Raw genomic sequence first — 25,213 nt, forward strand, 5'->3', positions numbered from 1 at the left:
ACATCCTCCATCCAGTTTTCCCCAGTTCTTCTGGTCCAAATCATCTTTGATAGGAAAAAAAAAAAAAACAAACTTTATTCTTTAAGTGAAATCTCTATTTTCAAACAGTATGGCATGCTGTAAATAAAGGTTTCATTTTGTTGACCTTAGGTATATCAAAGACCAGTTCTCATTTGAGAAAACAAAAAAGGCCCCAGATCAAAAAGTTGTCCAACAGTTAGGCTTTAGTAAGTAATAAGGAAGTATGCAGAACATATTGGATGACATATTTAGTCTGCCTTACAACTTACCTATTTTTTGTTCTGGGCTGAGTTTCTGGTGTTAGGGAACCACAAGGACCGTACTGTTGTGAGGTCCCCAGGGTGACTCCACGGACTTGGGCCACTTCCTGTGCTCCTCTTTTGTGCCCTTGCTTTGGGACCTAGGGACTCGCTGGTGGCTTTTGACTTAAATGCTCCTAGCACACTCTGCCCCTTAGCCTCATATGTCTGTAGCATATATGCCTTCCTTTCTGTCCAGAAGTCATTACTTCCTGCTGCCAACTATGGGAAGCCTTCAGGACATTTAAAAAAATCACCAGACATGGGGGGGATGTTTCAAAAGTCCAAGTGATCCTACTTTTGGTTTTTGGTCTATTTGTGGTGCCTTATTCTCATGCTGAGTCTCAACTTCTTGTTCCTACTGTTTATACTATTTGTTTCTATTTCTGTTTTGCACTTTGAGGTGGAATACAAAAAAAAAAAGTCATAAGTTTGGAGTTAATTGTGTATTCTGTACAAGACACATATTATGCAGTGAAAACTAATAAAATGTGCACTTTTAGGTAAGAGGTTAGAATGAGGCAGAAGGTTATGTTTGGTATGTTTGTCTGTGTTTAAATGTGTGAATATATGGACTTGCTTTCTTGGCTCAGATACCCCTTACACTCTGAGATCTCGTGCCATGGGATATCTGGGTAATAAATATCTGTGATGGATGGACAGATGGATGAGTGGATGATGAAGCTGCTCCCTCTTGGCCGGTTACGTTATTGAACTGCTGGTAGGATAAATTTCAGTTGGGTTCAGGGCTACCCCGGAAGCCTGGAAGGGTTTTCCTAAGCTCAGGAGGATTTCTTGGGCTGGAGTCCAGGGATCTAGAAGTGATATCTCCTTGGCTTGCCTATGGAATGTGCTAAAATATTTGGCTTGTTGTGTGAAAATGGGGCCACACAATCTGACTCCATTGGGACCCCCAATGTGACAGAGTTACTTCTTTCATTGGAAACCCAGATTTCTTTTTCTCTTTACCTATGTGGGGATGGTGTACACTTCTTCGGAAATCTGCTAGGAGACTTTACTTCCCTTTCCTTCTAAAGACAAATGCCCTTCTTCATATTCCCTTTTGCATTTTCTGGACAAAGTTATGTTATAGTGTGAAGAATGCAGCCATTAGTAAACAGTTATCCATATTTTAAAACATCTGCCTTTTGAGGCTTTCCCAGAAATCTTCTTTATAGAAAACCATGTTAAAAGTATAGGAATCCCATAGATGGGTCTTCACAGATTTGTAGAGTTGATTTCAGTTTACATGTTATAATAAAACTTGCTACAGTATCCTTGAGTTAAAAAGTTCCATTAATATAAATCGATGATTGTTTTTAGTCACACTGTTTATAGGTCTAACAACTTGAAGATAATTTTTTTTTTTTTAAAAGAATGGACTATTGTTTTTTTTGTTTGTTTGTTTGTTTTTAAAGACTTTATTTATTCCATGGACAGAGAGAGACACAGCGAGAGAGGGAACACAAGCAGGGGGAGTGGGAGAGGGAGAAGCAGGCTCCCCGCAGAGCAGGGAGCCTAATGCAGGGCTCGATCCCAGGACCCTGGGATCATGACCTGAGCCGAAGGCAGACGCTTAACGACTGAGCCACCCAGGCGCCCCCAACTTGAAGATAATTTTATTGCTTTGTTTAATTGTCTGCTTTATCAAACATTGACTCTGCCACTTAGTAGGCACTTGCCATTCTAAAGAAAAATTTGGTTATCTTTCTGTGTGGTTGTGTCTTGGATTATCTTCTGACCAAAGCACAGAACAAAGCATTCCAGAGAAATGTTTGTTTTGTTTATCTGCTTGCTCAAATGCTCTGATTTTTCTGCCAAGTGTGGAGTGTGGTGTGCCCAGAAAGAGAAAGTGGTTGTAAGATACAGGCTATTTTCTGCACCTACTTCCTCTTCGGTATGTTTTGTTTTCAACAGGATTAGTATAGATTCAGCTTAACTAGAAATTTACTTTCTCATTTAAAATACTGTTAACTTCCCCCTTTCAAAGAGTCATAGTATTTTAATTATTTAGGTATTTCTCTATGATTTGAATTATCAAAGATTTATTTCTTTAGAGAAAAACCCTATTTAAAATGGAAATTTCAATTTTATTGTACTTTTTTAAGGTTTTATTTATTTGTTAGAGAGAGAGAGAAGGAGCAGTGGGGAGAGGCAGAGAGAGAGAGAGAAGCAGGCTCCCTGCTGAGCAGGAAGCCCAGTGCAGGGTTCCATCCCAGGACCCTGAGATTATGACCTGAGTCGAGGGTAGACGCTTAACCAATTGATCCACCCAGGCACCCCAGAAATTTCAATGTTAAAGTATTTCTAGCATTTGTAAGATTCACTGTCTCAGTAAAGTATTTTATCTGGAAAAAAAAAAAAAAGAGAGAGAGAGATTTGGCTCCAAAATGGCATTTAGATAAGCAATCCTCTGAAAGCAACCTAAATGTCTGCTAGTAGGGAATGGGTAACTTTGTGATCTATTTGGTCAATAGACTATTCTACAGAACTTGAAAAGAATGAGCCAGACCTTTCTGCATTGCAGCAATATGGATGGAACTCAAAACCTAAAGTGTAGAGTGAAAAACACAAATTTCAGAATATTATATATTTGTTATGTAAATGTTAAACATTACTTAGCATGATATCATATACCATATAATGTTTATGCATGTATGTGCATGCATACGTATGCCTGTGAATAAAAAGTGGACTGGCTCTCTATCAAATTCATGATAGTGGTTGTCCCTTGGAGAGGAGGAACAGGGATAGGGAGGGGAACATAAATGTGTATTATAAAAAAAAAAAATCCCTGAGAAGATATGGTTATCTTGGTTAATGGGCTCACAGGCATTTGTTATATTAACATATGGACTTCTATTAACATTTTTGTAATAAAAAAATTCCGGGGGCACCTGGGTGGCTCAGGCATTAAGCCTCTGCCTTCGGCTCAGGTCGTGGTCCCGGGGTCCTGGGATCGTGCCCCGCATCGGGCTCCCTGCCCGGTGGGAAGCCGGCTTCTCCCTCCCCCACTCCCCCTGCTTGTGTTCCCTCTCTCGCTGTGTCTCTCTCTCTGTCAAATAAATAAATAAAATCTTCAAAAAAAAAATTCCGTGTAATATTTCCTAACGATATAGGTTCCAACCGGAACCGTATATTTATCAAGACTCTGGGAATAAGACTGAAGCTATTCTAATGCATCTCTATTTCATGATGCCATTCTGTGGAAAATGAAAGTTGACAGAATGAATCTTGAACGTGAGGAAAGCTCCACGTTCACCTGCTCCTGGGAAGTTCTTGCAGCTTACAGTCCAGAATAAGGACCCAGGCAGCAGACCGCCTAGACCAAACCCTGGCTTGCCACCTTCCAGCTTTGAGACCTTGGACAAGTTGACCTCTCTAAGCCTCTGTGTCCTTAGCTATAGAATTCGAGTAACATTCCCTGGGTCCAGTGCTGGGGAGGACTGTGAGTTCATGCGTACAGTAGGCATGCTGCCGAGATGAGCTATTACTGTTTCCAGCTTTACTCCTATCGGCCGCCTCAGTTCTGTGTATAGTTTCCATTCTCACCTCAGAATCTTTGCAAATGCTCTTTCCTCTGCCCAGAATGTTTTTCATTTCACCCTCTCTCATCCGGTTACACTTCAGTGGAGTTCTCTGAGAATTCTCCCAGATTCTTCAGAGAGGCTCCCTGTCCTTCCGGACCTGGGTCAGTATCTAGCCATACCTCAGTTGTCATTTAAATAATTACTTGTGGGGTGGGGGGAGGGGGTAACAGGGTGATAGGTACCGAGGAGGGCATGTGCTGTGATGAGCACTGGGTGTTATGCTTCACTAATGAATCGTTGCACACTGCATCAAGGACTAATTATGTACTACACAGTGGCTAACTGAACATAATAAAAAAAATTTAAAAAAATAAGTAATTACTTGCGAACTGCTTGCTAATATCTGCCTCTCTCCTGGTTGGTAATCTGTTTTTTTTCCTTCACTATCTTTAGTGCCTAGAACAATGTCTGGTATAGAGTAGGCATTGAGAAATTATTTATTGATTAAATCAACAGTTATTGTAGATGGTGGAAACTTTCCGAGTTAATTTTATCAGGAAATAAATTTGACTCACTTTGCCAAAAGAATTAACCTACTAGTATTAGAAAGTAAATCTAGGATTATATGATTTCATAAAAAAATACTTATCACATGTATTGGTTTACTTGTAATAATAATATAAAGTACCCCAAATTAAGATTTGCATCGTATTTGTAATTTGGCTTTAGAGAATCATCTGATGGATAGTAATAAAAGTATCATCACATATCTTCATGTGCTGTGGAAAGTAGAAAAATTTCCAATACTTTAAGATTTTATGTAGGTTCATCTGATGGCTTACCCTCATGTTAACTCGCATTTTTCTTTTAAAAATAGCAAAAGAGGAATTAACAGGTGATACTTCCCAAGGAGCAGAATAAGCTAGCTTCATTCAGAATTAACTGACAATATGCAGTTTAAGAAAAAGGGCTTTTGTCAATCGGATGGAATGCTACTTATAACTTAAGCAAACTGAAACAGCAAACTCTGACTTTTAGAGTCAGAAGAAAGGCAGGAAACTGGTTCCCTCTTAGTTGCTGGCTTCTTTACTCTGGGAGAGAAACATAAGAAGGCTTTTAAATTTAAGGAAGATATTCCTTAAGGTGTGAAGATAAGTGTTCAGATATTGGCACATATCTCCAGGAAAGACATCACATAGGATTTTGAACTGATTCAAGTCCAGGTTTTTTAGATAGGGGAGCAGAGCCAGAAACAGGGACTTTTAAAACATTGAAGGAATTTTTATGACTCTAATGGATGGTAGGAAGGTGAAATTTCAGGGCTAGGTAAATAATGCAAAGCCCTCCATTGAAAAAGATCACAAATTATAGCCTTGGGAGACTTACCCCCTCCCCACCTTTGGAGACACACGATTTTATGCCACAGATCACTGGGAAAAATTTATAGCCATATTTTCTTTCATTCTACATCTCTGTTAACTGTTGTTAGTGAAATCATAAGTAACTGCATTTTTTAATGCCGAGTGCATATTGACAATGTAGTTATTTGTTTTTAAATATTTGCCAAGCTTGGAGTATGAGCATCCTTTTTTTAATGGAAGTAAAACATTTCTTCTTTAGAATTGTGCAAAATTAGTTGTTGTTCAAAAGTATGATGGGGGCAGGTACTGCAAGATACCAAGATACAAACTTTCTTTGAATTTTGAATGTGTGGACTCACAAAATCCTGCCAATTACCACTTACCCAATTTATTAGTCCTCTGCCCCCAAATCCAGGTGGGAGAGAACTTTTGAAGTCATATGGTTGGAAGACTGTATGCACTTTGGCGAAACACTGTTTTAAATCACATTCTAAGGCTTATAGTCGTGTTACGTCCTTGACACTCTTGACTCACAGCCTTGGCATTACCTGGCAGCTTGCTAGAAATGCAGATTCTCAGGCCCCACCCCAGACCTACCGAATCAGAATCTACAGTTGGACAAGAGGCTCGGGTGATGCCAATGGACATTTAAGTTTGTTAAGCACTACTGTCCAAAGCCTCCCAAGTGGTTTTTAGAACAGAGTGTCTTTAGTAACAAGTGACTCATCCAACAATGCAACCTGTAATATCTTTAGGCAACCCAAATAATAGCAAGTTCTCTCTTACTGACTCAAACCTAACTCCTTGAATATTGTGTTTACTGGTTTTGGCTTAACCTCCCTCCTTTTCCCCTCAGCCCACTAAGCCTTCAGAACCAGGCTAATGCCGCTTCTTCATGACAGTCGTTCAAACATGAGAATGGGCGATCTTGTTTCCTGTCTTGATTTAAGTTTCTCCAGGTGTTTAAGTTCCCATCCCCTCAGCTGTCCCTGATATGATATGATACTGTTTGGGGTTTCTTTACCAAGTATTCAGATTAGATAATTTTAAAGGACCCTTCCAACTTCAAAATTGTGAATCCTCCTATACTTTCAGCTGGTAATAAGTACTAGTGGGCAGAAGATGATAGAAACCCAGGAGGTGCACTTTCTTTGCATTTAGGGAGAATGATTCTAAGGCACAAATGTTTAATTACCCATAATGTCCTTAGGCTCAAAATTCTGCTTCACAGTGGAGACTTCCATTATAATAATAGCTACTAGAGAGCACCACTTTGCCTTTCTTGTAATTTCTAAATGCATCAAGTACTTGGCATTTCAAAAGTGGAAATAAGCATTTTTTTGGTGTCTCTATAAATTTTCAATTTCAAAGAAAAAAATTCCCTGTAATCCACAACTTAGCACCTTAGTAGATTTCATTTTTTTCTAGTGTATTTTGGTAATGTGTCACATACACATCCATCTTATACGTAGAAATAATTTTCGTGTTCTCAGTTTTTAAAATTTTTCCTTCTTGGTAGATTCTAAATATTTTTTCATGTTATTAAATGATTTTCATAATAGTTAAGCACAAGTATTTCATTATTGTAGGACATCAGAGTTCATAGTGACTTCTTAAAGTATTTGCCATATTTTTGTTGGTTTGGTTTTTTGATATTTGTTTCCCAAGAATTTTTTCTTAAATAACATTTTCTACTAGCACAAGTGCAGAGTGTGCAGTTTTTGTTTTGTTTGTTTTTGTAGCAGGGTTAGTCTTGTGTAAGAAAAGCTGTAGCAAGAGCAGTTTGGGATTTTTTAAAATTTTATTTATTTATTTATTTAATTTATTTATTTTGAGAAAGTAGCCCACAGCACATTCTTAAACTAGTTGTTCTTGTGCTTTCTCCATGCTTCCTTTCCCCTCACTTTCTCCTAGATATTTGCATTCTTCTTGACCTCCTCGGTCTCCTGTCTCCTTTCCCTTCCTCGGAGGGTTTTCAGAGCAACAGTTTCCTTTCTCACCTCTGCATTTAACAATAACGCTGTGTGTATGTGTGTTGAGAGAAGCTGAAAAATAAGACAGATGGTTCTTTCATGACCAGGTTGTTTTGGATTAATTGAGCTGGATTTTTTTTTTTTTTTTTTTTTTCCCAAGGAGCCTGAGCTGGATCCGGTGGATCGCCAGTCATGAGCTCTAGTAACGTAATATAGGCTGCTGGTTTTGTTCTTGGATTTTCGTTTTATTTTTGGTAATTTCATCACCCTGTCAAGCATTTTGGGAGGGGTCAGAAGTGAGTGTACTAAGACGATGTATTCATTAAACATTTTTTAATGGCTTAAAGCTTTTCTTGGGCGGTGAAGCCCATTCTTAATGAGCCTGCTATCTTTGTGTTTTCTTGCAGCACTTGTAAGTGAAGAAGCAGCCCAACCCTTTGTCTTGGCTTATTTCTAGTGGACAGGCTCCGACAATTTAGCAGACAGGCTCCCGGGCCTCTGGGACCCTTACCACATCCTTCACCTTCAGGAGCAGAGTGCCTTTGGGAAACAGATTCCTAAAAGTGCAGGTAAGTCAAGGCAACACTACTACTGCTGCAGACTTCTTAGATGTGAGTTTGAACACTTGAAATGTTCTTATACAATGTTGCCACCTCTTCCAAATGACTTTAAAATGCCTATTTAGTTTTATTTTTTTTTAAGATTTTATTTATTTATTTGACAGAGAGAGAGAGAGAGAGCTAGCAGGAACACAAGCAGGGGAAGTGGGAGAGGGAGAAGCAGGCTTCCCGCCCAGCAGGGAGCCCGATGTGGGGCTCGATCCCAGGACCCTGGAATCATGACCTGAGCCGAAGACAGACGCTTGAGGACTGAGCCACCCAGATGCCCCTAAAATGCCCATTAATTTATCTCTTACGAGTTCAACATGTGGCCAGAGGGCCCATGAGACTTTCAATGTAACCAGTGACGCATCAGCACATCCCAAAGTTGAGCTATGGAACTTATAAATACTTTTATTATTATTTTAAAGTTTATTTATTTAAGTAATCGCTACACCCAATCTGGGGCTAGAACTCATGACCCCAAGATCAGGAGTTGCATGCTCTTCTGACCAAGCCAGCTGAATGCCCCTTAAATATTTTTTTTATTCTCAGCGTGAATAGATCTTCTTTGGGACTACTCTAAGCCAGTATGGAAGTAAAAGAGTGAGAAAACACTGAAGTTAAAACTAGATCGTTACATGCATCACAGCTATTGTAGAAACTGCTGTTAATAAGCTGTGTAACCCTGGGCAAGATGTTTGCCCTCCCTGGGCCTTGTTTTCTCAATAGAATGAACTCGAGTTCCCTCTCCATCCTTAAATGCTACAATTAATAATAATTTTACTAAAGTACCTTACTATGATTTTTAGGCATATTCTCCTTACCATTCCTGGAACCCATGTACAAATTTAAAAGCCCACTTCATAAACTTATTCTGAGAAAGCTCTGGAGCTCAAATGTCCCTCAGGAATTAGCTCCACGTTTTACCCGTGTGTCTCTACAGTCCTTCTGATTTGTGAAGGCTCATCAGAAAGCAGTTATTCTCCTAGCAAATTTGTTACATGACTGTTTTGTTTGAAAATCATTTTTGTGAAGGACGCCCATTGACTGAGAACATAATGCTTTCTTTAGTGGTACTGGCAGATTTGGACATTTACAATGGTTTTGGGATTTGGTCCTTGGGAATCTTTTGAGCTCTTCATTGTTCACACCGAGATTATTCATGAGTGGTTTCAAAGCCCTTCCCCAGGGTCCTGAGCCACCGGGCTTGCAAAATTCTTGAACACCACAAACTTGGGCTGGACGTAGGGCTGGATCTGCAGGTTTCTTACTGCCAGACATATCCTAATGTAATGGAGTCTGAGCTGTCGTCATCTTGGTGATTTGTAGAACGGTCTTTCCTGCCAGTCTTTACATCTCCTGGCATCAGATGGAAATATTTGGAGTCTCTATAGCATAATGGTGAAGAGCATGGATTCTGGTGTGTGCCTGCTCTCTAATTCCGGCTCTGCCACTTACCACCTGGGGATTCTCGAGGACGTTATACGTTCTCTATGCTTTAGTGTCATCATCTGTGTGGTAGCGCTGACAATAGTACCTTTTTTAAGGCGTGGTTTTGAGGATTAAAAGAATTACATGTGTAGAATATTTAGAACAGTTCTTTATATAAGTGTTCAGAACATTGAAACTATTTTTATTGCCATCTGTTGCAGTGTTTCATTTTCTGCTCCTGTTCTCTAGGACTGAGACACTCAGTCCCTCATCCTGACCTTGTTAGACATTGCTGATTGACCCTGCTATTTCTTTCTGAATCTAGAACGCAATATTTGAATCCTTCTCAACAGTATAACGGAACGCAATATTTGAATCCTTCTCAACAGTATAACGGTGTAAGATGAAACCATTTGTCCACTCAAATTATTTGCAGAGTTCTTGATTTTGTTTCTTGCTTCAAGACATAAATCTGATATGCTCATTACAAGTCTGGGTTGTCTGTTTTTTTACTAAAACTCCAGAGCAGTTGTATTTGAAAAGCATAAAGAGATGTTGCTTCTATAGCCAGAAATAGGGTCTAATTCTAACATGAGTTTTGCTGACAGATTACTATTACTTTGATCAATCAAACCTTTCATTTCTTATTCAGAAGCAGATGAATAAGTCTTCCTATCATGGATACTTTGAAATGTTAAAATGAATGTGCAGAAATAGCTAGCATAGTAATGGGAGCTTAATTTTCTGAGGCTATTATTAGTACAATGTCATTAGTTCCTTAGGGTTTTTGCCAGGATGTTACAAAGTTCATTTTTTAGTAAGGGCTTGGTATATGGGCAGTTAGTATTTTATTAGTTTTAAAAGAAGAATGAGAACAAGATTAGGAGAGCCCTTAACTGCATGCCAGACTTTTACCTAAGTGCTTTATAGTTACTACTTACAACAGCTCTTTTGTGTGGTATTATTCCATCTTACAGCCTAGGACACTGAGTTAGAAAGAGGTTAAGCAACTTCCCAGGGTCCTAGAACTGGTCAGATTTGTAGAGCTGAGACTCAAACCCCCAGGGTCTGCTTGCCATGCAGGCAACCTTAATACCGAGTTACGCTGCTACCTGCAAAGAATAAATTGCATGGGGAGGAAGAGAAGATGGAAGGACCAAATTACAGAAGTCCTACATGCCAGGCTAAGCAATTTTATGTCTATTTGGCAGCCAGTGGGGAGCCACTGACGGTTTCCCTGTGAACTGAGTGACAGAATGAGAGCCGGGCTTCGAGTATTTGGCGCCAGGTGCAGCATGTGGGCTGGCTTAACGAGAGGTTAGAGATCATTGCTAGAAGCTGAGAAGAAATGGGCACGTGGGTCTAGGAACCGGCATTAATTAAGATAAGAGCTGGAGAAGGCCCCCATTTACGTGTGCCCAGGAGGAAGAGACCTGGAAACGTAGGCAGAGAAGTTAGAGGAGCGAGACCCAGGTCAGTGAAGTGCCACCCGGAGGAGGTGGTTCGGGAATTGAAAACCGTGGAGGTTGGAGAGGACTAGAACAAAGCCAAGACTAGTGGGTTATTACTGTGCCTCCACTGTGAGACTGGAATTGTGCTGGAGGGAAGTCTACATAAAAATGTCCTTTTATGCCATGGACTCTGCTACTTGTGAGGGACATCCCCTTGGCAAGTTTTTAAATTTTTCTAAATCCTGGCTGTCTCTTCTATAATATGGTGACATAAGCCCTTTCTCTGTCAACATGCCGTGAACTCTTCCCAGCTCTGAAGGTCTGTAATTCCGGGGTTCAAGTTGTGAACAACAGCAATTGGGAATGCTGTTGTAAAGGTTTGGCTGGTGATACACTTGACTGTTTTAGGCAATGCAGAATGAAACGTGTGTCCTGTAGATATAATGGGAGGAGAATTTCCTCTCAAAATACCAGGAGTATCGTGGTGATAGTGGTAGCAAGGGGAAGGATAAGACTGAAAACGACATAGGAATGAAATGTTTAGGGAATTTACAAGGCAACCACAAATATTCCCTAGAATGTGAGGGAAGTTTGTCTTAAAGTCACTTATTTCAGAGAGAATCTGACTGGTTTCTTCAGAGAAAATTCTGTTGATTGGAAAATTGAAAAGGTCAAGTCCAAAAGACTTTTAAAAGAGATAGCGAGGAACTTAGGGTGAGCTTCCGGTTCCTCTCAAAAACGAGGGGATGTAATTTCTCTTTCCCTGACCATCTCCATCAGTACTTCTCAAACACACATCCCCTGGGGGTCTTGTTAAAGTGCCAATCCGATGCAGTGGATCAAGGGTGTGAAGCTGCGGGTCTACCAAGTTCCCAGGTGATGCCAATACTGCTGGTCCATGGACCCCACTTTGAACAGCAGGAGTCTAAAATATTTAACTCTATGTCTCCCAACAGATAGTCCTACTTATTTAGAAACAGTGTAACAGTTCCCTCCTCAGACTGTGAGCTCTGTTTCTCATCTCCGGGAGTACACAGGCGCGATGAGCGCTTGATATTAACAGATGTATCAATTCTTCTGTCAGTGATTTGTATTCAGTGGCATGAGTAACTTGAATTGTTGTGGGTGGAGGGTTGGTTTTTTTTTTCCTTTTAACTGAGGAACTGAAGCAAATCTGTTCAGGAATAGGCACCAGAATACAATATAAAGCTTTTACATAAACATACATTTACTATATGACCCATGAGAACATATGCTTATACAAAGACTTGTACTTGAATGTTTAATGTAGTGTTGCTAACAGTAACAACAACAACAACAAAAACTGAAAAGACTCAAATGTCTATCAGCTGGTAAATTGATAAATAGTTGTGGTCTAGCCATACAATAGAATACTACTTAACTATAAAAAAAAAAGTGAATTCCTGATATAAGCAACAACACGGACAGTTTTTTCAAAAGCATTTTTACCAATTGAAATAAGCTAGATATGAGATACTTATCATATGCTTCTATTTAAATGAACCTTTAGAAAAAGCAAAAGTATAGTGATAAGCAGATCAGGGGCCAGGAAGTGAGGAAAAGGGAGTTGGCCATAAAGGGGAACATGGGAACTTGGAGGGGGTGCTGATGGAAATGTTTAGTATGATTTTAGTAGTTGTTACATGACTGTATACGTTTGTCAAAACTCATCAAATTGTACACCTAAAAGTGCATTTTATTATATAAAAATTTTATCTCAATAAAGTTAATTTAAAAAATCAGCCACAATCATTAACATGTTAACATCTAATATTCCTTAGAGGTTATCTTACCAGTGGGGTATCGATATAAGGAAATAGAGAAAATTTCCACTCTGGGAGAAGAAATGGGTCTCTGGGAGAAAATATGAATAAACAGTAGGAACGTAAGAAGTTCCCTTAAAAGCTTCTTTGTGTTTTTCAATGTAGCTGAGTCTGAAGAGAGAGATCTTGGAAAACAGGAACTTCAGTTCATTTATTTTTAGCATCCAGTATAGTATGCTATTAGCTGAATGATTTTAGTGTGTCCCACTGTGCTATTAAAAAACAAAATTCTGCTGAAAAGTCATTTCTGTCCTTTTTATAATCTTTGCAGTAAGCACACCCAGTTTGCAGGAGAGGATTCAGTCATCTGCTTTGGCAGTGAAAGCTCAGCTTTAATTAGGTAAAAAGATCTGTCTGCATATGCTAAGGATGAAATCTGGCAAAAGCACTGGCTTTTCTTGAAAGACTGAAAGAAGAGTATGTGTGTATATATGTGTAGAGCTAGCTGTCTATCATTGTATTAGCCAAGGAATTGGGGGAGGAGGAGAGAGTTAATTATACATGTTCTCCTCCTGCCATGCAGAAAGAAAAACTTATGTATTTAGAAATCAGCCAGAATGTAAACAGTTGGTCCAATTTGTTGAAACTAGGCAGTTATTTGGGGGAGGGGGATGGTGCCTAAATCAAATTTTCTATTTTCCCAGTAATGTCAGGTTTTTTTCCCCTTAATTTGTATCAGATACCAGTAACTCAACATTTCATGTTTAAACTTCGCTTTTTCAGGTATAATAGGGCATATTAATTTTGTATGTGCTACTCTTTATTCTTTAATTATGGCCTTTTGAGAATTTTCAGGTCCTTCTAGCAGAAATCTCATCAGAGTACTGAGTCCTTAAGATTTATTTTTTTAAATTATAAAGTAAACATTTTTTTCATATTTTAATGTTTCTAAGTGCATTTTAATAAATGCATATATTTAATGTGTATCATTCCCTTGTTTTACTTTAAAAAAAGGTTTTAAGTAAATATAAAGTTCATGATGTAATAGTTAAAAGATGATTATAGTTTCCCATATGTACAATTTAAAAGTTTTCCATAATGTACAATTAAACTCAGGTCTGAGTTTGAGTTCTAGCCACTGCTCTGGTAATTAAGCATCTCTAGCATGGGGATGATAATATACTTGTTTTTGTCATCTTGTGTGAAAAGGGCTTAGTGTACTGTTGGGCATTTAGTGAGTAATTTAATAAACTGTGCTGTTATTTACGTGATCATCAGCACCAGAGGGTGTAGGTCCTTTGTATGTTAATGAGGCTACCGGACACATTAGGATCATCCAATTAGTAATAAGGATGATATTTTAAAAAGAGGTGGTAGATGAGTTAAAGAAGACTGAGCCCTTTACACAGATCACTGCGGGATCCTACGTGTCTCGGTTGAGGCTTGGGCTATAGGGAGATGGCTAGGTCTCGGAGGCTTAGGGGACTTACGGGGCTGGACCAAAAAATCTAGACATTACTATGTAGCTAGAACTGGAGCTAATGCTCACATGGGCATGTGATGACAGAACAGTCATAAACTGAGCAATAAATGCAAAGAGGAAGGCAGGCAGGATGTATGATGGGCTGGCCGAGTTCACACCATCTTGGGCGTGTCAGTGTGAGCTGAGGACTGGTGGAGACCTGTGTGGAGAAGGAACTCTCTGAGGGCTGAATGAGCACAGGCTGCAGGTTGGGCCACCTGGTCAGGCTGTGGAGGTGAGCCAGGAACAGGAGCACCTGCCTAAGGGAAGAGTTGTGGCTGAAATCCTGGCCACGCCTCGATCTGTGCCCACACGGCCAGGGGGAGCCAGAGGGGCTGTTCTTTTCTAATACGCACAGAGATGCAGCTTGTTGGGTAAGACTGTTGAGCAGCAGGGCGTGGCATGCGAGGTGAGACCAAGGAGTGGAATAGCAGTCACCCTCAGTCACTGAGGCAACAGGGGGCATAGAGAACAGAGTAGATGGGGACATGGGGATCCAAGTGACTAAAAAATTGGAAGTTTGGTTGCCGAGCTGCTAGGGTGGCTGAGAGAGAAAAGACCGCAGACTTTGGGAAACAAGGACGTCATCCAGTGAGCTGGCAACAGAATTCAGGCCCTGTGAAGGAGACGGCCAAGGTCAGCGTGGAATCGGCCAGAACCTGGCCAAACTGTTGAGCTGCTACTGCAGGGCTCCTCAGGCTCCCTTTCCTTGCGCCTGGATCAGTCCCAGAGCCTGGGTGGGCCTGAGCCTACGGACGGATGAGAGGGTCTGCAGCCAGGTGTAGTGGAAATGTCACAGGCCAGGCAGGCTGGTCTGTGTGCTCAGCGTCTGGAAGAGTGAACACGAAGAGGGTTTCTTCCTTAGTGTTGTAGGGTACTGAGATGCCCACAGGGCTTTTGTGCTTGGTGACTAGAACAATTATTCCGGAATTGTTGTTGAACATGCTTTGTTCTAGCTGGATGTTGGTAAAACGAACCCCTTTTGGTTTGAGAAGGCATGAAGAGAGTCCAAAGATAAAAATCTGACCATTTTCAAGTGTCATTCCATAGGCTTGGTTGGTTTGTCCTTATAAGTAATGCTACCAAGCTTGCCCTGAGGCTCAGGAATGTGCATTGAAACAAGCACCCTCCTGTTTGCTTCTCCTGTGTACTCAAGTTTGAGAATCACTACTCTAGGACACTCAACAGAACCATGGAGGACAAAAAAATTAATGGGTTTCCTGAAATCCAGCAGAATGGGTTGGGAAGAACAAGGTTGGGAGTAATAGGGTTTTGCTTCAGCCCAGTCTGTGACTATAACCTTCCTCTTGATTTCCTCAATCCCTAGAATTTATACTGCTTAAGGAGCTGGTAGGATAGACAACTGAGTGAAATGTTTTGTAGTGTTTAGTCTGGTATCAAAAAGATGGGCCTGCACTCATTTATGAAAGCTCACATCAGGAGAGAGGCGTACAACATGTGGGCTCCGGTCTGATAGAAAAGGGCTGGATTTCTGGATCTGTTACTTATCAGCTCAGGACAGTTACTGCTCCTGTGAGAGCTTCAGTTTCCTTATCCATAAAATGGGAGTTGTAAGTTTACTACTCCCTTCACGGGGTGGTTGTGAGGATTACAGGAGATAAATCACCAAAAGCATTTATCACCTTCCGTGGCCTGTGATGAGCACATGCCGAACACTCTTACCTTAATGAGTCTGATCAGTCATTATCCACTGGGCATTTGCTATGTGCTAGGCATTTCTGGTTAAAAAAAAAATACAAAGCATCTAAATATGGGATGTGTAAATACATTCAACAGCTTTCTACTTAACATCTTCTGTGTGACAGGTATTAGAAATACTGGAAATAAAATGATAGACAAAACCTACTGTCTTGCACTTAGGGAGCTCATAGTCTAGTCAGGATAATTATTATAGCATCTGTGATGGTCTCTTGATTTCACTAAACCCGTTATTTTTTTTCCCTCCATGGTTCTCTTGAGTATACGGTGGCAATGATTCTCAAACTTCGGAATGCGTAAGAGTTATTTTGGTGGGTGCTTGTTTCAGTGCACATTTCTGAGCTCCAGAGATTCCGATCCCGTAGGAGCTCAGGAATGTGCATGTTACCAAGCCCCCATCTGGTGCTGACCCCTTGGACCTGTCACATCAGTTGGGGGCACGCTGCCCTAGAGACATTTCTCTTTCACAGATATCTGAATTTACCCTTTAGGAACTCTAGCTGCCAAACAAGTGTTGTCAGGAAGTTATAGATTAGAACTCTCTTTTGGGTTCCCCTCATGCCTTTTGTCTTGAGAGACAGGATGACACCAGGAATAGAACTGTGAGGAAGAAATGGTTGGACCTTCAGTCTATTTCTGTCTCTCAAACTGTGTGACCTAGGGCAACTCAATCTCAGAGACTTTCAGTTTCTTCATTCATCAGGAAGATCATACCTACCTGCCATTTATCAGGCTTGTTTTGAGCCTTAAGTGAAGTGAGGGATGTAAGAGCATTCTATGAACTTTAAAGCTCCACACAAATAAGAGACACTTTTTTTTTTTGCATTTTTAAAAATTTTATTATGTTAATCACCATACATTACATCATTAGTTTTTGATGTAGTGTTCCATGATTCAATGTTTGTGTATAACACCCAGTGCTCCATGCAGTACGTGCCCTCTTTAATACCCATCACCAGGCTAACCCATCCCCCCACCGCTCTCCCCTCTAGAACCCTCAGTTTGTTTCTCAGAGTCCATAGTCTTTTATGGTTCGCAAATAAGACACACTTTTATTATTAAAGAGAAAGGAAAACCGTTGCTCATGACTGAGCGGACTTGGACATATACAGATTATTCATAGATTGATATATTATAATTTGAGAAGAAATAGTTGATCTCTGCCAATGATTCCTGTTCTTGCGTGATGGCCTCTGCCCACGCCCAAGATAAATTACTTTATGACTTAAATTTTGTAAAGAATGTTATTAGGACCCTGGTCTTCGGAACAACTGCAGCCAAGAAGCTGGGTCTGTCATGTTTCATATCAAGATCTTCAAACTTATTTGTTTTGGTAACCAAAGCTCTACTGAGGGCTTGCTTTTTTTTTTTTTTTCTTTCCCTTAAAGCAGGCATTCTATCTTAAATTCCAGTTTTCTTTTGAAATACTTGTTCAAAGCAAAATGGTCATTCCATTTATAGAATTACAATTAGAGAATTTGTTTATTAGTGGAAGTTTTTTTTCCTACGAGCAAGCAGAGGAACTATACATGCTTATTACAAGGATATCCTGGCTGGCCCAGTCTGCTTTGCAACTTGAATATGCTTTGAATTGCTCATGAAATACAAGAGAGTGGCTAAGCTTCCTAAATTTTTCTCAGCTGGTATATGCAATGGCTCTTCAAGAGTAGGTTCATTTTAATTTTTAAAGGAAAAAAGAATGTTCTCTCATACTTCTGCGTTTTCAGCTAAAACACGCATTAGCGAATGAAAAACAGAACCTCGCTTACTTATACTTCTGTGCTTTGTAAAATAATATATAAATTTCCCGAAGAATGCATTTTTGGGGGACAGATGAGCAAATCGAATTATAAATACTGAGTTCTTTCTCTAAGCCTCCATATACTGTTTTATCTCACATGTAAATAGGTTTTTAAAAGATTGCTGATACTGGTAAGTTGGCATTCATGTTGGATGTTTGCATAAATGATGTTATTCTAGGTGGAGTCTTAAATATTTGAGCATTTGGGCAGATTGTTTTGTGACTACATTGGCCCATGGTAAAATACCTTCCAGGACAGCCTAAAGTAATTTCTAAAACCGTTTCAGTTCAAGTCTAACTGGTGGATTCCAGAAGTCTCAGGGTTGCCAAACACCCCTGATGTCTGCGACCATCAGCATGTACAACAAAAGGGAGTTAATTTCGGTGTATTTTCAAGGGAGTCACAGGATATATAAATAATCCCACTGTGTTCTTTGGAGTCTTTTATATATATATGCTCTATCCATGTTTGGATAATACCTGCATGAGGAGGGGGGTAAGCATTTTGCTGAGGTCACATCAGTCAAAGGGATGAGACAAGCCAAGTCCACATCAGTCCCTCTGTGAACACTGATAGATCTGCATCTTGTCATCATGAAACATTGCTCACAGCCTTTGGTCAGCACTTAATGTGGTCACGTCTCCCCTGTATGACAAGTTGCCTTTTAGCACCCAGCTGGACCCCAGTTCCTTGACCTTTCTCAGTGCATCCAGTACCAGGGGAGGAAGGAAAGCTAACATTTGTTGAACAAGTATAAGGGCCAGGCTCTGGGCTAGCTAAATTCTCTTTCATTCTTTAATTAGCCATTTCGGTGATGCATCTAACATCCCAAACACCTCACTGTCTTAGATTTTTACTGATAATCCCAAACCTTTAATTCTCTCCATCACTTGGATTTTACCAAGTGTTCCTTAAGAAACATAGAGCCATACCTTTTTTTTTTTTTAACCTACCTATAGTCATGCATTTCCTGCTTTTTACCATGAAGAATTTAAGGCAATTTTTAAAATAACCCACAATACATCAAGATAGCATACATTACAAATGGATGAGGAAGACGAAACAAAGTGGAAAGAGATGCACAGGCCTGAGGGGATGGAAGCAGCAGATCTAGACATTCTTTATATGCTTTACTCCCTTTGCCATCAGAGGATGTGGGCTTTCTGCCAAAACCCCGTGCAACTACCGCTTTCTGTTAGGCCGGTAAGAATGCAGTGCAGGCTGAGTCAAGGTAGACCAAGGCTCACTTTGGCTTTCTCAAAACCCATGCATATTACAACTTAGAAAAAGAGCACAGCTGACTTTAGTTTCAGAAAACCAACAACAGTAAAATACACAAACTTATTCACATATTTTGTGTCCTAGGTTGTCCGAGACACCCATCATTTGGGGTCATCTACCTAACAGTTCAAAGAGGTAGGTTGTGTGCTCTCACTTGTAAACATGTGAGGATACTCGAGTTGGAAGAGGTAAACGGATTTATCTAAGGCACCCGCCCCGCAAGCCAGGAATTATGTGGAGTTGGGCCATGATTCCTGTCTTCTGGTTGCCAAGCAGTGTTGACTTTTCACAGGGATTATGTATACTAAGGTAGATGTGTCAGTTTAGTTCATTTACCTCCTCTATTTGCTTTCTCCTTACATAAGCATTTCTGACTTACAACGGCATGTGAGCCTGGTGGCTACCTGCATAGCAGTGAGAAGGAGCAGCTGAGAGCAAGGGAAGGGAAACCAGCAATCTCCACTGCATAAGGACTTTTGCTTAGCAAACAGTCCCACACCCTTCTTGGTTCCAGAGGAGCCCAGCACAGTTATGACCCCACATTATCAAGGAAAGCTTAAATTATATTTATTATATTCTACTTATGAAGGCAAAGGAGTGCCTTATTTTAAGAGTTCCATTTGGCCTTATTTTACTGTTAAAAGGGAGACAGCATGATATTATTTGGAAATGTATCTCCTCAGACTCACAGTGCCTACACTGCGTGGCCCCGATTGAGGTTAATAGACATGAACAGGAGTGGGAGGAGCGGTATGTGCAAGTGTCTAGATGAATCAGAAACTTGATGAGAGGCAAAGAGATAGCTTACTTGTTTCAAATCACAAGCACTGAAATCTCTTGTAAGAACCATATAATATATTAAATTTGTCTTTTGCATTGAATTGCATGTGGAAGTGAGAACTTACTCATTTCTAGGAAGCAAAAGTGAGAACTAAATATGGTTAGGTTTTTTAAAAATATGTATGCTATAAAGGATTTTTAAATTTATATTCTAAAGAGGATTGTGTCCAGGTTTTTATCTATCTACAATGTATAATGGACCAAACTGTCTATGTAGTGCAAAAATAAGTAAGAAATTAGCTAAATTTACCTGTGCTATGAAACTGAAAAATCAAATGGGTACACCTAAAGGTATAAAAAATCGGAGATGTGGGAAATATTTTTTAGTAGCTTTTTTCCTCAGTTTTTATAAGGTGATTTTTTGGTTTTTGGTTTTTTTTTTGGAGAGGGAGAGAAGGGGAGAAGCAGAGGGAAGCACGTTCCTGTGTTTCAGGTGGGCCAGCCATGAGAGGGTACACATCCAGTGCAGAGCCCAACTCCATCTCAAGACCCTGAGATCATGACCTGGGCCAAAATTGAGAGTCAGACACTTAACCGAATGAGCCACCCAGGCACCCGTTCCCAGTTTTTAAAAGTTACATAAAGGACTTGTAAAAATTATGATGTAGAGCATTTAAAAATCACTTTGAGCACTGAATAAATACAATGTTTATTTACATCTTAAGGCATATATTCGCTTTCTATGGAGAGAGTGAAAATAGATATTTTTTAATGTTTCTGAAAAAAAGTTTTGGATATGGAACAGATGTGTAACATTTTGTTCTGAATGAGTTTTTTTTTCTTCTCTAACATGAAAAAGTAGTATGGAAGCCACCAGCTTTGAAACAATGGTACTACTGTTTATTGGTCTACCTACCATGTTATTTTGACTAAAGAGGCTGAGGAGAGATAGAAAAAAAATACTCTTTTCCTGCAAATTTAGTGGATATTTCCAAAAATAATAGGCCTACATCATTTTACTTCTTTTTCCCTCTCTATATGTTTGTTCACTAATCTTGTATTTGAGTCTTTGTGTGAACAGATAATATTGCCTTTTCTTTGGACTTCATTCCTGTGTTGCAGGTGGGCCAGCCATGAGAGGGTACCTTGTGGCCATATTCCTGAGTGCTGTCTTTCTCTATTATGTGCTGCATTGTATATTATGGGGAACAAATGTCTATTGGTAAGTTTCATTTTTGCTCTTTATTATTTTTTTAAGGAATTTATTTATTCGAGAAAGAGCAGGATGGGAGGAGGGACAGAGGGAGAGAACCTCAAGCACACTCTGCGCTCAGCACTCAGCACTGACGCAGACTCTGCGCTCAGCACTGAGCCTGACGCTCAGCACTGTGGCTCGATCTCACAACCCTGAGCTCATGACCTGAGTTGAAACCAAGAGTCAGATGCTTAACTGACTGAGCCACCCAGGCGCCCTATCGTTTTTGCTCTTTAAAAATAATTCCCAAACTAGTCTTTCACAGAGACACACAAATGATCCTAGAGAGACCTATAAAACAAACAAAAAACCACCTCTTTAACATTTTGAGCCTTTTCTAGCTTTCCATTATAAATTGGGGTTTTACCATTCTGATAGCTTCTATGTTGTACTCTAATAGTTTAAAACTGATAAAATAGCACCTTCTTTTTATTGATTTTTCAGTGAAGCGGTGACGTTGATTGTCTTTGGGACAATCATAATATTTCATTTCTTTGAATTGATGGAGTCATTCTTGGACTCAGTTGTACTTGACTGTTGAACCTAAAATGCTTGGATAAGATATTGCTGATTAAAATATAGACTCTCTTTGTTTAAAAATATTTGGTGAATGATGATAGATGTGTATTATGAAACCATGTTGACTTAAAATGTCACATATAAAACTTTGAAGAGGCACAGGTAGTTTTATTGCAGAGAAAACTTATAAGCTTTTTATCCTTTTCCCTGTTACCAGTCCTTTGGCTAGGAATAAAGTTTTGATGACCCTTAAATCCTGAGTAGATGGTGGTATATGATATCAAAATAAATCACATGATAATTTCCTGTCTTAAACTATCAGTACTGTTTGCCAGTTTTTCAATAGGAGATCCTAGATCACGTCTCTGGGTTTTGTTTTGTTTTGTTTTTATCCTACTAGATAAAAAAAATTGATGCTTCCGAATTTATTTCACTACTGGTTGATTGAAAAATTATTGTAATACTCTTCATGGAAGGAAGTTAGGCAAATGGTCACTGGGAAAACCCAATGCCAGGTGGGTAGGTTTGGACCTAAGTTTCTAGGCTTTGGACTTAAATAATGAGCTAGAGGACTTAGAAGTTTGATTACACACTACACGAGGGTTATACCATGGGGATCTCTCCTGTCTTTGCTGCGTCCTATCTCTGTACCACACTTAGTAACGGAAGACAAGAACAGAAGAGAAAGCAAGGAGTTTACTAGATTGCTACTTCCCTACAAATCCTGTTGTGTGTCACAAGAGAAATAAGGAAGACAATGTAAAGAATCTGAATTCTACACAGTCTTTTGTCATCAGGCTTTGACGAATGTTTACAACACTCCTAAGCTAACACATCACTCCAGTCATGTAGAGTACCGTGGGGAATTACCTCGGGTGGGTTTTGTGCTGTGAACTTAATTCCTTAAGAATTATTTAAGACAGATAACTTTATAAAGCCACTCAAAGTTTGTCTTCTCAATATCCTAAAAGGTTTTCTGTTTGAATAACCTTAGAAACCAAGAAATGTATCTTACACTTCATTTTGTCCTCTGAATATAATTTGGTTTTTATGGTCTAATATGCTAGTCCACCACATTTATGTACCTTCCTTACATATAAATCAAGGGATTCTTGCCATTTGTGGTACTCACAGAAGGTGTTTCTCTGATAAGGACTTCACTAGCTTTGTCGCTTAGAAACCTAGCAGTTCCAACTATGGGGATTTTTTAACAAAAACATTGAAAATTGAGACCAATACTTTTAGTTTGAGTCCTGTGATTACAGAAGAAAATTGATTAGTTTTTTAAGATGAGTTCCTCATGTCATTGATCATTAACATGTTCTTCTGTTAAGCAGTTACGAAGCTGGTTAAATCTGGATCCTGTCACCCTGTCCCCTTCGCTTATTCTTGTTGTCGTGCTTTGTCTTGTTTCACAATACCCTTTTAAATTGTGGAGACAAGCACTCCATTCAGGAGACCCAGAAGGGCCTAACCTGTGCCAAGAATAGAGGAGAGTTCCATAGGACTCTGAAAAGTGTGATTTGTGGAGGGCAGATCACAAGGCTGCATCTGCAGGTCTGTGTTTCTGTGGTAGGTGTCCCCAGATGTGGCATGGAGGACAGAGACAGCCATGTGCACGGGCGTGTGTGGGGTTTCTCAGGCTCTGGGTGGGCCGGGGCGGGGGGTACTTCTAAAAAGTCAGCCTGCTTGGGGCCTCCACAGTGTGGTAATCCTAGCCCTTCTTGAAGGCTCTTTGTTCACCGCTTGTTGAATTACTTCCGGGCTGCTTGTCGCCTCAGCCTTTCTCACTCTCTTGCCGTGTATCCATGCATCCTCAAATCCGTGCAGGGTCCTGTCGTCCCTCAAGGGCTTCTGTGAGAGCTGTTAATTCCATGCCTGGGAAGCCTCTGGGTGGTGGCACTGAGCCGATTCCCAGGGCATTTGTTTTCCTTGGGGCGGGCTGCCTGGTTCTGGTTTCTGGCTGACTCTATTTTTGTCTCCTAGGGTACCACCTGTGGAAATGAAGCGGAGAAATAAGATCCAGCCTTGTTTATCAAAGCCAGCTTTTGCCTCTCTCCTGAGGTAAAAATCTAAAAGAAATTGTGACGTACAAAATGTTCAAAATGTGTTTGTAATCGTATCTCACACCTGTTTAGTTTTTTCTTCCCCGTATGAATCTTAGCAGTAGAAAGTAGACACTCTGTATTTAAGGAAGAGCTTGAATATCCTGTCTCTTTTTGTGCTTTTAGTCAGAGTTCTGCATATATTTTCAGCAAAGGCATTGAAGAACTCCATCAGACCAGTATTCTTTTTACAAAGGTGAGATTAGAGAGGCCGAGTTGTGTTTGATTATAAAAAAGTGAACTATTTTTCAGGGTTTTACTACCCTCCCTTGTTTCCATGTTATTTTTCACCCTTATTATTTTGTGGCTCTTTGTCCCTTGCCTCTAGGTTAAACTTTATGATGAGACCTTTTTCCTCACTTTGAGGGACTTTCAGTGAAATACTTGGAATGTAAATAATGATCTCTACACGGTTGTCAGGACTTGTAGAATAGCCACAATTATTCTTTTCCTCTGTCACCTCAACTTGGACAGATTGCTGGTCAAAGTACTTCTAGAGAAATAGAAATAAATGACAGTCTGGTCATTTTAATTGTGTAAAACAGGTACAGGCTTTTCAATATTTTACCCATTCGGAATCAAAAATGTCTGTTTTCTTTAAATTATGTTACTGTACCTTTTCATTACTGGTTCTTAACCTCTTGGGGCTACAGATTCCTTTAAAATCAACTCTCTAGGAAACTGCAGGTACATAAAACATTTCTGCATATGATCACAGGTATGCATGGCTACTTGTAGTCTTTCCATAGGGGTGTGTCCAGTTAGGACCACTGCAAAACTAGTGGTTTTAAACTTTTTTGACCGTGACCTATAGTAAGAAATACACTTTACTTTGGAACCAGTCTATACTGGGGATAAATACGTTTTACCTTGGAACCCAACATGTATAAATAAGGCTGGAACCTCGAGGCTGCTATCACTGTCACAACTAAGTCTGGGGCACAGATCCTGTGTCAAGTAGGAAGGGCTCATCCTCACCTGTTTCCTTAGTCTGAATATGGTGTGAGTTCTAACTCAGCTCTGAAGACGTTAAGCTCATGGGACTTGTCTGAGGTTAGTGGCTCCTGAGTGGCAAAGCCAGAAGGAAACTGAAGCTCTGTCACCCCTATCCCACAGCTGTTTATTTCCTCTTTGTCAGGCAGCCCCTGAAGCCCCAGGGCACTGTGATCTGCACCTGCAGTTTTTAGACTAAGGGCAGCTCTGCTAGGACGGGAAAAGTAGGGCCAAGTGTGGGGGATGAAGTGTGGACTAGTTTGACTTGTTCCTTCTTTTTAATGAAAAAAAAACCTTCTTTTCTACATCATACTGGTTCCGTAAAGAAGTACCATGGAGTTGAAATTCATTCAATCGTCTATTAACCATATGTAGCCTGCTTACTCCGTGCTGGGTGCTAAAAGTGAGGAGGGGTGGGGAATGGAAGCACATGCCACCCTTCTCAAACTGGCTCTCTTGTCTGTGAGGGTACCCAAGTGGGGTTAGCGGGGTAGGACAGAGCAGGTGACAGGAAGGCGGTGCCCACGGTTCTTGTGCTTGAGAAAGTCTTAATGATATCAGAAAAGAGCTTAATCCTCGGCGCGTCCAGTTTTTGTTATATTTTTATTTTCACAGCTGACACAACTTGGTACATATCGTACTTTTAAATTTGGGAGTGGCTTAGCATCCATGCTTTTATTTTCCCTTACTACCTCCTTTGTCTCTTCCTGCATATGGCTAACGTGTTATCACTTGGTGTTTTTTTTTTTTTTTAAGATTTTATTTATTTGAGAGAGCGAGAATGA

The 25,213-nt window shown here is 40.1% G+C and overlaps 1 protein-coding gene across 10 annotated transcripts in view; it reads left to right on the forward strand.

Annotated features, from left to right (window-relative positions):
• ST3GAL6 (ST3 beta-galactoside alpha-2,3-sialyltransferase 6) overlaps nucleotides 1-25,213 on the forward strand; it is an 81,322-nt gene that overhangs the window by 31,578 nt on the left and 24,531 nt on the right. For 4 of the 10 annotated variants that reach the window (XM_025873281.2, XM_025873289.2, XM_025873262.2 and 1 more), the window contains exons 2-5: nucleotides 7,592-7,753; nucleotides 18,861-18,911; nucleotides 20,679-20,778; nucleotides 23,317-23,394. In XM_025873281.2, the coding sequence (XP_025729066.1) occupies nucleotides 20,690-20,778; nucleotides 23,317-23,394 (167 nt within the window). In that variant the 5' untranslated portion in view covers nucleotides 7,592-7,753; nucleotides 18,861-18,911; nucleotides 20,679-20,689. Of the gene's footprint in view, nucleotides 1-7,344; nucleotides 7,481-7,591; nucleotides 7,754-18,860; nucleotides 18,912-20,678; nucleotides 20,779-21,730; nucleotides 21,846-22,667; nucleotides 22,903-23,316; nucleotides 23,395-25,213 lie in introns of all 10 variants that reach the window. The other 6 variants (XM_073892497.1, XM_025873268.2, XM_073892516.1 and 3 more) reach the window with 5 other exon arrangements.

This window comes from Callorhinus ursinus, unplaced genomic scaffold (assembly GCF_003265705.2).
Source record: "Callorhinus ursinus isolate GAN/ISIS: 27379988/994484 unplaced genomic scaffold, GSC_fseal_2.0 scaffold1, whole genome shotgun sequence".
Classification (NCBI taxonomy): domain Eukaryota; kingdom Metazoa; phylum Chordata; class Mammalia; order Carnivora; family Otariidae; genus Callorhinus; species Callorhinus ursinus.